This window comes from Xyrauchen texanus, chromosome 10 (genome assembly GCF_025860055.1).
Source record: "Xyrauchen texanus isolate HMW12.3.18 chromosome 10, RBS_HiC_50CHRs, whole genome shotgun sequence".
NCBI classification, from domain to species: domain Eukaryota; kingdom Metazoa; phylum Chordata; class Actinopteri; order Cypriniformes; family Catostomidae; genus Xyrauchen; species Xyrauchen texanus.
This window is the reverse complement of record NC_068285.1, coordinates 30,863,920-30,881,766: the sequence shown is the minus strand read 5'-3', so window position 1 is coordinate 30,881,766 and position 17,847 is coordinate 30,863,920. Positions and strand designations below refer to the sequence as shown.

The window sequence follows — 17,847 nt, the reverse complement described above, 5'->3', positions numbered from 1 at the left end:
AACATCTTCCTCTGCTCTTTCAATAGTCTCACCAACAGAAACATTTTTGCTGGCAATTTTATATTTCTTAATGTTCGGTTCTTCATACTCTTCTGATGACAGAAATTTCTCTTGACAAACCTCTATGTGTGAAGGCTCTACAAAGGCTCTGTCTGTGTCTTTCAAGGATGCAAGATCTTCCAATTCTCTTTCTATAGTCTTTCCCATTCCAGTTATCCTCTTGACAATTTCATCTTTCTTAACCCTTGGTTCTTCATACTCTCCTGCAGACAAATGTTTCTCTTGGCATACAACTTTATGTAAAGGCTCTTTAAAGGTTTGATATGAGCCTTTCAAGGGTGTGAGATCATCCCCTGCTTGTTCTCTAGTCTCTGCCATATCAGTATTCTTCCTGGCAATTTCATTTTGTATGACCTTAGGTTGTTTATACTCTCCTGATGACAGAACTTTTACCTGCCAATCCTCTTTATATGAAGGCTCTGTTAAGGCTCTGCCTCTGTGCACCATGGGTACAAGATCATTCTTTGCTATTTCTATAGTCTCACCCATATCATTATTTTTCAGAGGAATTTCATCTTTTTTTAACTTAAGTTTTTCATTCTCTTCTGATAACAGAATGTTGTCTTCAAAATCCTCTTCAAACTTGCTAAAAGCTAAGCTGTCTACCCTAACTCTTATATTGTCACCATTTTCTTGCTGTGTTGGTGTGGCAAGGTTTGCCGTTTGAACATTTTCAGATATTAGTTCTACCAACTCTGGCTCTAGCAGGACTAGTCGTTCTCCTGAGTGAGCATCAATGTAGCTATGCATCATCAAGTGAGTGAGAAGCTTGTTTTCAACCTGCTCTTTTGACCTCCCTTCATCTGTGATTGAGGAGTCATAATGGATATCTGCATGTGAGGCAGGGGATGATGAAGAGGAGGCAGATCCGCAACTCAAGCAATTCATATGTGAGGATCCTGACTGAGTCAAATGAGGAAGGACATCTGGGACCTGCGTCTGTCTTAGGATGTCTACTGCCTGTTGTTCAAGTATCTCCTTAGCTTGATCCAGAGGGACCACCTGACCAATGTCAGCCAGGTATACTGCACCAACAGAATGACGTTTACTCAGGACTTTCAAGGCAAGTGCTCTATTGAAAATGCCTCGCTGTAGTGCCTCACTTACAGGGAGCAGCTCCCCTGATTCTGGCCACAGTATTGCCTTAAAAGACCGCAGAGATTCCAGCACACACAAGGCTGTGCGAGAAGAGAGAAGGTCTCTTTGTATGGCCTCGTCTAACATCAGACGCTCTCCACTGACTGGATCTATTATTCCCCCAGTTTGTAGCTGGCGTGTCATGAGGGTGCAGGCTAGGTCCTGATCCATCAGGCCATACCGCACAGCCTCATTTACAGTCAATCTGTGTCCTGAGCGAGGGTCACTAATACCGCCTGCGAACAACTGAGCCTCCAGAAGTCGAACAGTGACATGTCGGTCGATGAGCCCTTCTTGAACAGCATGGAATATTCCTACCTTTCTGCCAGAGTATAAGGAGACAGTACCTCCTGGCTTCTGTTTAACTGGAAACAAGCGAAGACCTGTCTCCTGATTGATAACACATCGCTGTTGAAAGTCTGCAAGATTTAGTTTTTCTGCTGTATTAGGATCAATAAGCTCTCGTCGGTTAAGACTGGTTTGCAACTTTTGGCAAAGAGTGGTGGATAGCAATCCCCTCTGTCTTGCAATATCCAGAATGACAGTTTCTCCACTGGATCCAATCTTGAGGCCACCAGTGCTTATTTGCAGCTCAAGTATACGAATCCCCACCAGCTCCTTTAAGACACCTTCTTCCAGAGCAGCAGCTACTTGTAATACCTTACCCTCATCAAAGTTTGTCTTGTTGACAATACAAAGGGCAGTCTCCAACTCTACCAGAGATTGGTAGGTATGTTTATCAATCAAACCAATAGCAAGACCCTTCTCTAATGAGTGGATTCCAGGGGAGTCTGGCTGGAATAGACCACCCATGATGAGCTGTGCCTCCAGCAGTATGTGACAGGTGTCCTGGTCTATGAGGCCTCGCTGTGCTGCCTGGAAAACTGGAAAGGTTTCCATGGAGCCAAGGTCAATTACTCCAACAATGATTTCTTGGCCCTGTGTGAAGAAATACTTTGCATAAAAATCATAATTTTAAGAATGATTCTTATTTGATTTAACATGTATTTTAATTTGCAGTATTACTAAGAGGGAGGAGGAAATGCACACCACCATAGCAGGAATAACTAATGTCCAAGTTAATAATTTATCATCATCTTGATGTTAACATTACATTACAAGTATAGCAAATTTTAAATAAAACTGTAGCATTTAAACATGCAAAGAATCTATTTGGCAGAGCAGTACAGCAGTGTGCACAAATATACAAAAATGCACAAAATTATTGGCTAAAATACACTAACATGCCAAAAAAAAAAAAGAGCAAAAACTGACAGAAAATCTTAAGAACAAAGAAAGCAATGGTAAGAGAGGAAGCGAGCTCTACTTACCATATTGAGTGGTCCTTAGACACACACACTCTGATAGGCCGAGGATTCGGCAGTTTGAGGTGCGAAAGGGTGAGAAGCCGGATGTTAGCAATCTGCATGCCACACTCCTGCTGTCTGAAATGCTGACCGGGACTGACTAGTGATCCTTCTCTAACAAACTATTTCCACACCTCCATTTTTTTCATATTCAGATTTGTTTTTTAATTTGTTTTGAGACATACCAAAGAGTGCATGTAGGTCTTGATTGGTTAATATAGTTTTACTATTTCTAATCAACTGAGGATAGTGTATAGCATTACGACCACTACTTTTTTCTGTCTAACTCCAAATTCCCAGATGATGTCTTAAATTCTCTTCCGGAAGCTGTTAGTGATTTAGAAGCAAAATGCTGTTTAAGTTTCACAAAGAATTACAGTATTAAAGACATTGACTGAAAACAGACAATAACAAACATACATACATAAATAAAGACAGACAAACAAACATACAGCTGTGACCTGGACACATCATGATCAAACAGTGAGGTGGGGGGTTTGCATAGCTGGCTTCTTGTGCTCAGTCTACACCAATCCAGTCTTTACCAAGGAATCTATACAAATGAAATCTGTTAACTATTTCTCACTCATGAATCTATCTGGTTTATTTCTGTACCTTTGTGCACTCAAACACAAACACACCATTGTTCACACAGTAACCACTACATAATGACTGATGTATGAGTTCACAGTTCTACACAATGGCTTCATATGTCAACAATGTGGATGCAAAGACATTTATGTTTTTGTGTACGTGTTTATCTAATGGTGTATATAAATGAAACGTGCAGGTCTACAGTGTAAAAAAAAAAAAGGGAAACTTTTCATAGAAAAACCCAAACCACAAAAAGCTAAACTACAATGTGAATGTAGCATATATTACCACTAAAGTTGCTATAAGCAGTTTTTAATGCCGAAAAGTTGTCATACTATTCTACTCTGATGAGGAGTTGAATTGCATTGAAGCCGATGTGCTTGATTAATATGACAAATAAGGTTGGTGTGGGTAACATGATCTCAGGCATGTTGTGGAAAATGGAGATGATTCAGATTTCACACCATGCTATTAATCTGTTATAACTGTTAAATAAAATATTGGTGAGGTGTACAGAGGTGATGATGGATGTTAAACCACACGTGACAAGCAACACAAAAACATAACCCGTTTTCGAACCTGCTTACATACACACACACACACAGCTGTAGCGTTTCTCCTGCTCACACTGACCATACTTGACCATAACGCAGAGCAGTATTTAAAGCAATACATTTCAGAGGCATTGTTTCAAGACAATCTCTGTGCAGTTGAAGCTTGCTTTGGCAAAGTTTAACACAGCTTTCACTAGTGACTTCCCCATGCCCCTCTAACTGTACCTTACGTTCCTCCTCTTTGGCCAGCTGCTCTTCCAGATGTTGCAATTGAGTGGCAGAGCTGACACAGAGTTGACTGTAGGTGGATGTCAGCTCATCCAGCTGGGAGACCATCTGCGCACGCTCTTCAGAAGACAGCCTAAGGATACATATTTAATAACTTTTTTTGCATACATACAGAATTTAACATTAATTGGTCCTCAAATACCATGCAGACCTCTTAGTGCAGTTGCTTTCAAACTGGGACGCAGAGCACCCCCATGGTATACCACAAAAATCTAGGAAAGGTTTAACACTAGAAATTAGATTAAACAATATAAAGGGGTTAGGTTTACAAAGACCCCAAATAACGTGTGCTAGTTTGTTTGTGCAATCCATCAAATTGTGCGTGTGCGTCGTGGGCATATTGCGGGTGATTTACTAAGAAAAACTGTGCAAATATTTTGGACAAACCTTCCAAAAAGAGGCATTTTTATGTGGCAATTGCAGCAAATGCACGCTCACTTACGTTCTCATTAAATAATATTTTATTTTTACTCAATATATGGCATTTATTCATAAATATATTTATTTATAGGATTATAAAATATCATCATAAAGTCCCAGCTATTTAGCAAGTGAAAGAGTAGTAGAATACCCATATATGACACTCTTCTCTTTAACTCATAATTCACAAAAAAGAAAAAAACATTATGTACACACTAAGCCCCGTTCACCCTGCAAATGACATTGAACAACAAAATGTCACAATCCCATTCATTTTCATTGAGAGAAGAGTGACTTCCAGTGACAAGAGTGACAGTGACTATTGGCGACAGAGGTCGCCATGAAGTTGACAGAAGTTTCACTTTATACAAATGACGAGCGACATTCGAGCGTGATTCATTCGACAATGAGAGTGAAGACAGTGGAGCTCACGTCACCCATCTGCTGTGAGTCTATGTGAAATATTGGAGTCCAGTGCAGGCAAGATGGAGAAGTTAAATGTTTCTGTGAGCAATTTCACTGTTCTATATAATTTGTCTGTAACCACATGAATATAGCCTAATAAAAATGATGCATGGAAAACCGTGTTGGTATTCCAAGAGACTTTGCTTGTTGATGATATGATGCATTGAGCACTGCTGCAGGTTATATAAATATACTCTCACATGCAAAATATTCAATTTAAGAAGCAGTAGAACTGATTCCTTGACAAATAAAAATGTCTTAATTTTACCGGCATTATAATCTGTAATCAGAATTTTTCAAAGCTAGCTATTATGGCCATAAGTAGGGTATGTACTTGGGTGGACTTGACTTGATCAATTGTGATTGGTCTGAGAAGTTTGAGAACCCCTGCCACAGTACAGTAGTTAAAAAACACTCACTTGGTGGCCTGCTTAGACATCAGGAAAACTTGTGTGCTCCTGATAGCTTCAGCAACCTCTTCTTTTTTGGCTGCTAACTGCTCAGTAATGGCCTAAAAGTGAGACCGATGATTTTAATGCCACAAATCAAACATTAAGATGATCTATAACACATAAATGTACTCGATTTGGAATGACATACTACTGTCTGCATAATATATAAAAATAGGTAATCTAAATTTACCTGCTGTGCAGCAAGTGATGACTCTGCAGACCTTCCTGCTCGCTCCTGCAGGCCCTTGACCCAGCCGAGCATCTCTGAGACCTGCCCCACTCTCGCCTGCCTCTCCTCCTCTACCTCTTTCTGTACCATAAAAAGGGAACATATCTATTTAATATACAAAGTATGATAAAAACTGGTATTGCCTTTTAAGTGTATATTTGAGTAAGTTATGGTACAAATCGAGGCTGAAAGTATGGTAGGAGGCATAGAAATGAATGATAGCACACCTCTTCCTCTTCAAGTCGCCGCAGTGCATCACTAATGTACTTCACATGCTGTGTTGTCAGGGTAACCAGAGCTGTGTAACGTGTGCGTAAATCCATGAACTAAGAGAAAGTAGAAACATTTGATTAAGCCGTTTGATTTAATGAGCCAACAGGACAATCAATGTCAAAAATTAATTGAATCCATACAAAGCTGTATACTGCATCCTAACCCCCAGGTTTGCCTTTGTTTACCTCTTGAGTGATTACATCTGATGAAGAGTGCATTCTTCTCCTTTTTACAGGGGATTTCTGGGTTGTTTCGACAAAAGCTCTAAATGTCATAAGTTGGAGTTCATAGTCCTAAGGCACAGACAGGAAGACATTGTAAGCAAAAGTATAATGCTATTGTTTAAACATGCTGCCTGACAGAGTGGCAGTAAGCAGTAGAATGTAGATTTTGACAGAATGCTTACTTTGACAGCAGCGCAATACTGTTTGGAGTACGTCTGGCACTCATCCAGTTTGGTCTGGTTCTGTTCGATCTCAGCCACCAAGGCCTGCACATGAATAGATCGAATACTGAGTGCAAACACATGGGAATTTTGAAATACTGAATTCAAACACTGATTAATTTTATACAAGGTTCCCACACTTTTTGACCAATTAATATCTTTGACCTTACCAGTCGTTTGTGATTACTTGATAAAGACTAAATATTTATTCTAAATTCAGACTTATGAATCATCACTTATGAATCACACATGACTGATCTGTGAACCAATTTATTGCCCAAAACATTTCCTGATATTTACAGGTTACATGGAAAACCTGTTTATAGCTCTTATAGCAGTTACATCAGTCTTCTCTCTTACCGTTTGCTGTGAAAGCTGCTCTGACAAAGCTCTGCTGTCAGTCTGCTCTAGTTGTGTGTTCTCCTGTCTTTCGGTGGTCTCCTCTATCCAGCGGATGAGAGAAGAATGACCTTCTCTGTACTGCTGCAGCACCGAACCCAGCATCTTCAGATCTAACTGCCTGTGAGCCATTAAGTTTCATGTTACAATGTGAACTAATTAAAAAGCATATTAGTAGTTACACACTTTTGACCTCTAAACAACTCACCGTGTCTCCATTTGCCTGCGCACACCATTCCACCTCTCTGCAAGCTGGTGTGCTTTCTCCTGGTAGCGGTCGAGTTCGGGGCTGCGGTCAGGATGCAGCTGGCTGAGTTGGTTTCCCGCCTCTCTAGCACGCTGGACCTCTAAACTCATACTCTGGAAGATGTGGTCCGGCTCCTCCAGCTCTGAATGCCATTTCTGACAAAGATCGTGCAATGCAGTCAGATGCTAATAGTGTTATAAAATGACACTGATAAAATGTATACATGTAATGCACTGTAAGACGCTTTGGGTAAAAGCATCTGCCAAATGCATAAATGTAAAAATGCATAAATGTAAACTCTTTGTTTACCAAAATGAGTTATAATTTATGCTACTATCAACAGAGTAGGGTGGCTGATGGCTGGCGTAATGCATTATATGATAATACTTCACATGAATATGACAATATATACAATTTTACTCTGTATATATTCACTTAAAAAATTGTAAACAGATAATTCAAAACAAATCAGTCATTACAAAGGGGAACTACTACCTCTTGTAACCAGCCAATTTTACATGGTTATCAGCTGATACCAATACCTCCACAATGCCAGATATTGGCAGCATAATCAGACTGTCCAATATACTGTAGAAACAAGACACTAGAAACAAAAAGTTCTGTGTGCGTGTTTCTCACCTTTAACTGTTCTTCCAAGGCCTGGATTGCAGAAGTATCAGCAGGAACAACATCCTCTTCGCTCAGTCGACTCTCATACCTTCTCACCTGACTTTCTGCAGCCTGCAGGCTTCTCATTAACACGTCTACCGTCTTTAATCTGGCAGAAGCAGAGGAAAAAAATTATGCTTGCACTTAAGGCTAAACCGAGATGAACAATGGCAGATGTCTAGTGTAAGTACATGTGTATTGAAATTATTTTATGTACTAACTTTTGCAGATAAACAGAAGAGAGGGAGTTGAGTTTCTCTATGTGTTCTAAAGCAAAGTTCAGTTCAGAGCGCAGAACAGGCACACTGGAAGAGGCAGGCTTGTCCTCAAAAAAGCTCACGCAGCGGCGAGACACCTCGCCCAAATCTGACTGCAGACCTTTCAGATCCTGCTGGAGGTTCTGCAACACCAATAGTCCTCAAATCAGATTAATTTCTTTAACACCACATGAAATAGAAATTTTAATTTTTGTTCATGTGTACCTCTACAAGATGAAACAAATTAACTTAGTAGTTACATGCATTTAAACTTTACAATCTTTCTAATTCAGGAAAATTAACCAAAAATATTGATGATTAATCTTGCATTTAGGAGCATATACAAAATTCTGTCCAATATAATGCTCTCAAGAATTAAAAAGGCCTTCCCTAAATACTACCAGCCTATGACCTGCAACAGCTAGCTCTGTAATATGTCCCGTCAAAACATCCTGTTTCAGTAAGAAATACATCAACATAGGAAGGAAAACAGTGCTTGTCAAGACTTTTCATCAGGTCTTGAAGAGTATTTTTGTAGAATTTGCAAAGTCTTTTCAATTGTAATGCAACGATGCAGTTAATTATCACTACTGTTTACTGATCAGAGCATCGGTTAATAACTGTTGTGCTGATTAGACAGTAATTGAGGTTGTTGACCAGTAGAGGGAGCAGTTGAACAGGTCATTCCTCACCTCTTGCTCTGCTATATGAACCGAATTGTCTACGAGATCTCCTGATATTGTGCTGGGGTGTGGAGTCTGAATGCCACGCATCAGTCTGCTCTCTGCATCCTCTAGGTGTGACTTGATGCCCTGCAGCTCTGACAGGTAGGTGCGAGACACTGACTCATCCTTTTCCGCTAAAACACAAAAGTCAATGCTGAGCATCATTTAATTTGCTTTTATAAGTAATCAATACATCAATAAACACCATCTTACCTGTCTCTAAAGAGACTAGCATTGTTTGGCAATGTTCACGGCAGTTCTCAGCATCCTTCTCTAGCTCACGTCGTTCAGCAGGCGTGAAAAGGGAGCTCTCACGACCGTCTGTCAGGAAGTCGGACAGGTGGGCGTCCAGGTTGTCTAAAGCCTGCTGCCTCTCCACTGGGGACTGTAATTGCATCTACAGAGAAAAAAAAGAGTTAACAAAAAAATGTGAGTATAAATAAATACATTCCGATAAGAGAATAAATGGGAAATTGGATGGAGTAGTGGTACGAACTGTGTCTAGGCTCCAGCAGGAAATATTTTGGATGTCTTTCTGCAGGTAGTGCCAGGAGACAACACTCTTCATGTTAACATGCAGCTGGTGCCACAGAGACATGACGTTCTGGTACATCTGCTCCATTCTACACAGAAATGTGTTTTTTAAAGATTATCTCAAATGTTGCAAAAAAAATTTTTTTTGTCATTAACAATTTCTAATGATTCCAAAATTTAAATTAACATGGAATTGACTTAATAGAATTAATCAATATATGCCCCCCCCCTCCTTCCCTCCCATCACACAACATACATCCCAGTGTTCAGACATTAAATAACAACAGACACACATATAAACAAGCAGTTCATAGAAAATACTCTATGAAAAGACAAAGAAATTAACCAACCAAAAAAAACCAAAAGAGATTCCACATGTTAATTACAGAAAGTCCAACCCAATTGTCCCTCTCCACTGCTCCTCCCTTTCAAGGCCAAATAAGTGCCCCAATTCCTGCCATAATCACCCAAACTGCACAGCCGTCTATGAGATAACTCCTCAAAAGCTCTCCCCAACTCGGTGCACCACCCATGAAATGAAGGTGCACCCGGCGACTTCCATCCCCTGAGTATCACCTGCCTGCCAATCATCAAGCAGGTCAAGTCTGGGGCAGAATAAAATCTGAGTGCCCAAGACCTCACAGAAAAAACCCTGAACCCCCAACAAAAACTCCTGAATCTCAACACAGGACCAAAAAACATGGGCTATGTCCCCATCCTCCAACTGGCATCGCCAGCAAGTAGGTGTGTCTTTAAGGCCAAGCCTTAAAGACCAATAAAAACGATGCAGAATCTTACATTAATGAGGCGCACCCTTGCATCCCTAGAAATAGACTTGATATTTTTTTTATATCCTACCCCATTCTCCATCTTCTAGAACTAAATTCAAGTCTCTCCCCCATAACTTTTTAAGAGATGTTAAAACCCTGTCCCCTAGAATCTGAATTAGCCAGGAATAGTACGCAGAAGCTTCATGACCTTTCTAAAAGCAGCAAGCACACTCTAGAGTGTCTTTTATTCCCACACATTTGCTGGGAATAAAATGCCCAAATGCCTGGCTGGAAAGCCGTTACTAGGCAGTACACTGTCAGAGCCAAAGCTTGACTCTGTATCCTGAAAACTTACAAAAGGAGTTAATAATTCTGTGGAGGCAAGGCAAAAATCTAGTAGGGTCGCAGATGACTAATAAAATATAATCTGTGTAAAGTAAAATCTTATGCGCCATACCTCCCGCCACAACCCCTGGAATATTATCCTTCTTTCTTATCGCAGCCGCTAAAGGTTCCAGGGCAAGACAGAACAATAATGGGAAAAGAGGGCAACCCTGCCGGGTGCCCCTATCCAGAGTAAAATAATCAGAAATGAATCCATTTGTTTGTACCACTGGTACAGGGTGTCTATAAAGTAACTTAATCCATCCAATAAAAGTATTCCCAAACCCCTATATTTCCAAAATCTTAAAAAGATAATCCCATTCTACCCTATCAAACATCTTTTTCTGCGTCAAGTGAGATGGCAGCGACCGGAGTCTGATTATTCGCAACTGACCACATGATATTGATGAAACTCCTAATGTTATCAGAACTGCCCCGAATAAACCCCACCTGATCTGTATGTACAGTATAAGAGAACTCATAACTTTACTCAATCGATTAGCCAACATTTTTGACCGTATTTTTACATCTAGCTGGATCAGGGAAAATTGGACATTAACTCTTACACTCGCTTGGATCTTTGTTCTTTTTAAGAATCAGTTTGATCCGGGCTTGTGTCATGGTTGGTGGAAGCTTTCCATTCTTTAATGATTTCTAAGTTTCATGGTTTAATAAGTTTCTATTATCTTCATCGGTGGACGAAGATGTGGAACAATAAAGATCAAGAATTCTTTAAAAGCATTATTAATGTCAATGGCTGAGGTAAAAATTGTTCAACCTTTTATCAAAATAGAAAATATCTGTTGACGTACTCAATGTTGTGTAGTCAGGGAGAAATAATCGACAATGGTAGTGGTGTTTCCCCTTTACAAATTCGACACCACATTGCTAGATGCTATGCAATTGCTATTGTGTTCTGAGTGGTTGTTAGCAGTGGTGGACAGTAACTAAGTATTTTTTTACTTAAGTACATTACAAATATTTTAGGAAACAATTACTTTTAATTTAGAACATTCAAAAGCAAACTATCATACTTTTAACTCCATTAAACGTTTTTAAGGAAAGTTTTCTTGTCCCTCCTTGTCTTAAAAAAATAAATAAATAAAAATGTAGGTTACAGTGAGGCACTTACAATGAAAGTGAATGTGGCCAAATTTTGGAGGGTTTGAAGTCAGAAATGTTAATCTCATAAGTTTATAAAAGCACAAATTAATTCTTCAGTTAAAACTTGTGTATTATTTGAGCTGTAAAGTTGTTAAACTTTTAGGGGGTTTGTTGACATTACATCATCATGGTAATGAAATTGTAAAACTGGCTATAATTGTACACAGAAAAGGTGTAAACTTTAGAAAAAGTTAGTATGTTACGTTCAAAAATTGGCCCCCATTCCCAGATTTTTGCTTTTTGTAATATACCTATGGTAAAAAAGGACATAAATATTTATCTGTTTCTCACCCATACCTATCATATCGCTTCTCAAGACATGGATTAAATCTGTGGATTCTTATGGACTACTTTTATGCTGGCTTCATGTGTTTCTTGAGCTTCAAAGTTCTAGTCACCATTCATTTGCATGAGAGTGAGTAATGATGACAGAATATACATTTTTGGGTGAACTATAGGTTTAATAGACTTGTACTTTTTAAGTCTGATAAAAAAATGCATTTGAAAGCAAGTACTTTTGAACTTTTATTCAAGTGGAAATTTAAAATTAGTAATTTTAATTTTAATGGAGTAATATTTCATCAGGATACCTGTACTTTTACTCAGCTACAGGATTAGTGTACTTCATCCACAACTGGTTGTTATTGCATTGCTGGTTGGTTGCTTGGTAATTATTTTCTGGGCCAAGTCAAAAGATCCCAAAATATGGCTTGGGTCCCTCCTTAAATATACAGTACTTTAAGTCTTTGGGATTTTCACCTGCTTCATCGTCCAATCAGAAGTTGGATTAATTTGAATTTGAACCCTTGAACATTTTCCCTCCATTTCCCCGGGCCCCGGTGTGCCTGCACACCTTACACCTCATGTAATTATGCCACTGAGCACAACTCTTCTCAATAAGCTGCATGATTTGAGCTATTATTCATGTTCGTAGCACAAATCAAGTTTAAAACATAGGGAAAAGGCCTATATTTCTAACTAGCCTCACATATTTCACCCCCTCACAATTCACTGAAATACTGGAAAAAAGTCCTGCACTTCATTATGTCCCACTGAATATTCACCCGGAAAACTGTCACATTACAGAAGACGTAAGAATATTCCTGCATGTGTGTGAATTATAAATGTTTAATGTTTAACAGGGAACTGTAAGAATCTGTGAACTGTACCTGCTGGCAGTGTCGATGGCCTCTTGATTCGGAGGAGGGACGGTAAAACACACAGACGGCACCATGGCCTCATTTCCAGTAGGACTAATGACCTTCCACTTGATCCTCTGAGAGTTATCCTCCAACACACACTCCTCTCCTTTACTGATTGTGATCTGAAGAATTAGAGAGTGAGCGCAAGAGAGAGAGAGAGAGAGAGAGAGAGAGAGAGAGATAGCGAGAGAGACAGGGAGAGAGACAGGGAGAGAGACGGGGGGTTTAGAGAGGGAAGGGCAGAAAAAAGGGATGGAAGGAGGTAGAGAGAGGAAATACATAGTGGGAAAGTGTGAGGTTTTGAAAAATGACCAAAAAAAGCTACATTTATGGTCAATGTTGATTAAAAAGTATAGGGATTCATAATGTCAACCAAAAGAGGATGAATAAAGTGTTAATGCTGATGGCCTTCATATGGGCTGAATTATGTGAAATATGAATAATATTAAATAATGCCTTACTGCAATAGCACAACTTTGCAACTGACTGGAAAAAAAGCATAATTTCAAAAGGACTATTCTTGTTTGTTTAAATGTTGAATTACACTTTTTCTGCCTGGCTTTGCCTTGCTAACATGAAAGTTAAAGGGTAGCAATAACCCTTAAGGCAACATAAAAATGAAAGCATTCAAAGTGATTTAAGCAAATTAAAAATCAAAGAGAAGGCATGAGAGAACTTTTTAGTGCCCCACCTCAACTCTCACCTTATCCCTTGCACACAAAGAACATTTTGCTCCATATTATGTTGCGCAGCAGTTGGAAATTCAAAGCTACCAGAGGGGCACCGCCTGCTCATGACTGATAAATGTGAAAACCACTAATGTGTTTTAGCAAATAAACAGGCAACATGCTCCCACCATGGAGTTGACCAAAAATCTGCCTACCTGCTTCTATACTGTATACTGTAAATAACATGGTTATTTGATCTCTGTGAGAAAACAATTTGGTATCATATATTGTCTTGACTTGACACTAACAATCGCCAAGGGTCAAATGACTTTGGTGAGTTACTCGCCAACTGATATAATACGTGGTTTAAATCATATTGTAAGAACAATAGTCGACTCACAATAAGTGACATGCACGATTCAAATAAAAGACATCCAAACAGGCTACTAATGAAAACGTTAGGTTACATTCGTAACCCCAGTTCTCTGATAACAGAACTGAGGTATCTCACTAAGGGAACACCTCAGGTGTGATTGATTGAGGAAGCATCAATTTACCACGTCTGTCAGAATGACAGACCCATCACTAAGTGATCAAGGAGTCCCGCATCCCTAGTATATAGACTGCTGCTGCACTACTCTCAGCATATCTCTTCACAGTGCCAAGTCTGCGAGGAGGGAGGTGAGGTGAAATACCACACTTCTGTTATTAGAGAACCAGGGTTATTAACGTAACCTAACGTTCTCTTTCTAACATTTGTTCGGTATATCACAAAGGAATATAGACAAGTATTGCATATTTGCTGTAAGAGACAGACGCAACAGCCGAACAATAAAAAGGCAGCCAACATAATCGTAGCTTTAACTACCATTACACACATAAAACCTATTCCCCTTATTTTAATAAGATCTTATTCCCATCATCTTCAGTACCCTGTGAGTAAATGCTTACAGCGCATCGCGCACTGCCCCTACAATAAAAACTGAATGGGCCACTGACAGCTCAGTCACATCCAGGCAGCGGTATTTCAGAGATGCCCAGCTGAATATGTCTTGAACTGAAATGCCTCTAAATAAATCCCAGGATGTGGCCATACCCCATTGGAGGGGGTTCGTAGTCCTTTTGCAAATTTGCGCTTTTGCCACTCGCTACAAATAGTGTCAAAAACCCAATGGGAGAGACGCTGACAAGAAATAGGTTTATCACTATGAGTGTCAGCTCATGAAAACGAAGAGCTAATTAATCTTCCTTTGTGCTCTCGTCTTCTGCTCATAAGTATGCACAAACAGTGCAACCACACTTCCTCTGGTGTGTAAAAAGGCGGCAGAAGAAAAGGTAGCAAATCAACAGACTACAAGCCCCTGTTGAATCAATCACATTAAGAACAAATACCAGATTAAGTTGAAGTGTTTTTGACCCACCAGAGGCGAACTGAATACTTGGAGTGTACTGGCAAAGCGTGCGACTCACTCAATCGCTTTGCTGTTGTGAGCTCCAACAGTAAAGCGATCTTAAGAGAAAGAAGCATTCTAATGGCTCAAAAGGAGGCTGTGAAAGGCCATCTAAAACCACTGATGAATCCCAAGATGGCACCAGAGGCTTAGAAACTGAATGTAACCGTCCCAAACCTTTCATAAACCGACAAATCAGTGGGTGCTGACCTATCTTTCCCAAGTCCAGCCCCACATGACACGCCAACATAGAACGTCAGTCACTGAAAATAGGAAAGGAATGACTTATCTAAGTGCACACTATCATTCCCCATTTGTGATCATACAAAGAGCATGTTGAGGCTGCCCTTGTGCTCTGAATTGTCTTGATCATTTTAGAAGGTAACCGAAAACATTTAGATTCAACCTCTCATGAGCAAAGCCCAGAGAACAATCCTGTGATGGGAGGGGTGGAATATTTCCCCACGCGCATGAGAAAGGGAGGTATCTGCACAACAGGAGAGGACAGGGCTGGTCATACAGGAGTTGAATTATCTTGGGTAACTCATCATATGATGCTTTTGGGAAATGCAGCTCTGTTTTGTGAGACACAAAGCTCTCTTTACACATGGGGGCACTAGACAGCTAACAAAACTGAATCATCCATCGATCCGCATTCAAATTCAGAACGTTTTGCATCTCTTTGGAGAATATTTTCACTCTGGAAAGTAATTTGTAATTAAAAGTGATAGTTGCAAGGATTCATGCTTGTGAAATCCACCAATATAAAATATTTTTGTGAATCCTCAGCCAGTAACAATCGATTGTGGTTGGCCCAATCTGAAAAGCACTGTGAAAAGCCAAGTGACAGCGTCTATGAGCTGCTTCAGCAGTCATCTGGACCTCTGTTAAAAAGAACCGGCCCTTCTCCATGTCTTCTTTCTGTAATAGGATTGTATATGTGTTTTCAGAAAATAAATAAATACATATAACTTATTAAATGATTTAACCAACATAACATTTTCTACAATTCAAGCACTTTTTTTAGCACCTCTTGGTAAAAATGGCTATTTTCAAAGTTTTTCCAGGACTTCAATTTAAAAAAGCCAAATTCAAGTATTTCAAGCACCTTGGTATGAACCCTGCTTAGAAGGTGGAGTATGCGCACAGTAATAAGTTTGGCCATGGTGCATTACAGCATTCACACCCAATGGTCCATTTTTGTCTGCCAGGTATAAGAACGGGATATTGCGGGTTTTTGTGCAATGTGAAGAGAACTACGGCAGCCTGACTGTATCTCTGAGTCACCTGATTCACCACCGGAGGGTGAACTGCCCAGTCCCCATATATGGGATTTCACCTGAACAACAGATCCGAACCCGTTTTCATCACCCCTGGCTGGGTCATGGGTTTTAAGTAATGACAGAAAGAGTACACTGCTACACTGCACAATCAGCCTCTGTGCCAGACTGTGAAGTTATTGTGAATGAACACCTCATTGTCAGTTTATGTACACTATTACCCTAGTGTTGTCTGTTCTGACTAACACTTGGCAGCCTTGGAGGAAACTTATAAAGAGTTTCAGACCTAAAAACACTGTTAATAGCTCCATATAATTTATTTCTCCATTAGGAATGGAGACCACACTCCTCGTGCTTTTCTGCCAACGAACACTGCGCCCCAGCCTGTGGTCGCGACCTGAACATAAACCAGACTCATATTCACCAGAAATGCAGTCAGAAGTCACATATGGGTGCGCATCCTACAAATGGGACAGGATGTTCCAATATTCATTCATCAACAAACTAGTAAGTTTAATATGTTGATCCATTGTGCTTTTAAAGTGTTGAATAGAGAGATGCAACTTTTTGCAATGTAAAGTGTGCTGTCAGCATGCATGTAGTGTTGAATATAGTTACTATCAGCGTGGTAAACTTGAAAGTTGCATCTTAAATTCTCCTCATTACAGCATTGCTTGTGTACAAATTCACTGCATTCAACAATACATTTTAATTTTAGTCATAATAGGACTATATATCGCCCTCTGAAAGCAATGTTTCCGTTATAATGCATAGTCCAGTTTTATTTGTGAGGTGTTGAGAGTATTTTTATGAACTCTGTTGCTGATTCTTTATGGTGGGGTGTCTGACAGTCAAGTCAAGTCATTTTTATTTGTATAGTGCTTTTCACAACACACATCGTTTCAAAGCAGCTTTACAGAAGATCAGGCATTAACAGACGATAAAACTGTAATGTCTATAATGTCGATGAATCATCATTGTGTAATTAGATAAAATACGATTGTTAATCATGTTTAAAAATAAGTAATTAAATAATAATTGTATTAATAACCAATTGCTTTAATAAACTGTTGCAGAAGAAAAAAAACTGTTGGATGCCTTGAACTTCATGTTACGCACCCACGATAGTCTTACAACTACGCACTTTTGAAGGCACTCAAAGCACTCCGTTTACAGTGAAGCACATCATTGAGCGGATGCGTATAAGCTGTGTTGTGCTCAATGCTGGAGCGTCGCTTATTATATTGTGTACTTATCAGTTTTCCTATTGTAGGCCTGGGCGTAGAGTCCATTTATCCATAAGAAATATGTCCACTAAAATGTTCTATTGTGATATATGACTTTTATTTGCCTCAGTGCTATTGCATTATAAAGTTTTTTTGCCGGTTAACAGAGTTTTTTTCTCAGATGTAACCCAACCATCAATACCTCACACCGTGGCATCCCGAGACGGGACACTCTGATTGCTGCAGTGATTGGTCTGTCATTCTGACAGTTGTGGTCAATTGGTGCTTCCTTAAACACGAACGAATGTTAGAAAGAGTATATCTAACAATTTATCTTTCACCACAGTGCAGGCTTTACCATTAGAGATTTACTGTATGTAGGATGCCTGAATTTCTTTTCTTTAGAACCATGTGGTGACTGGCAATACAAATATGTAAGGTCTGTCATTCTGAATGTCAATTGGTGCTTCCTCAATCGGTCATGCCTGAGGCGATCCCTTAGTGAGATCCCAAACAAATGTTAGAAAGAGTATATCTAACAATGTAACTTTTACCATAGTGCAGGTTTTACCTTATGGTATATCACT

General features: G+C 39.6%; 1 protein-coding gene across 1 annotated transcript in view; it reads right to left on the bottom strand.

Moving 5' to 3' along the window:
* Positions 1 to 17,847, bottom strand: part of LOC127650088 (microtubule-actin cross-linking factor 1-like) — a 118,189-nt gene that overhangs the window by 77,612 nt on the left and 22,730 nt on the right. The window contains exons 19-32 of the mRNA XM_052135290.1: positions 12,603 to 12,757; positions 9,078 to 9,204; positions 8,795 to 8,978; positions 8,549 to 8,715; positions 7,821 to 7,999; positions 7,570 to 7,708; positions 6,892 to 7,085; positions 6,645 to 6,804; positions 6,246 to 6,329; positions 6,025 to 6,132; positions 5,794 to 5,892; positions 5,528 to 5,647; positions 5,305 to 5,396; positions 3,938 to 4,073 (exon numbers count right to left, since the gene is read on the bottom strand). Coding sequence (XP_051991250.1) covers positions 3,938 to 4,073; positions 5,305 to 5,396; positions 5,528 to 5,647; positions 5,794 to 5,892; positions 6,025 to 6,132; positions 6,246 to 6,329; positions 6,645 to 6,804; positions 6,892 to 7,085; positions 7,570 to 7,708; positions 7,821 to 7,999; positions 8,549 to 8,715; positions 8,795 to 8,978; positions 9,078 to 9,204; positions 12,603 to 12,757 — 1,944 coding nt within the window. The remainder of the gene's footprint in view (positions 1 to 3,937; positions 4,074 to 5,304; positions 5,397 to 5,527; positions 5,648 to 5,793; positions 5,893 to 6,024; positions 6,133 to 6,245; positions 6,330 to 6,644; positions 6,805 to 6,891; positions 7,086 to 7,569; positions 7,709 to 7,820; positions 8,000 to 8,548; positions 8,716 to 8,794; positions 8,979 to 9,077; positions 9,205 to 12,602; positions 12,758 to 17,847) is intronic.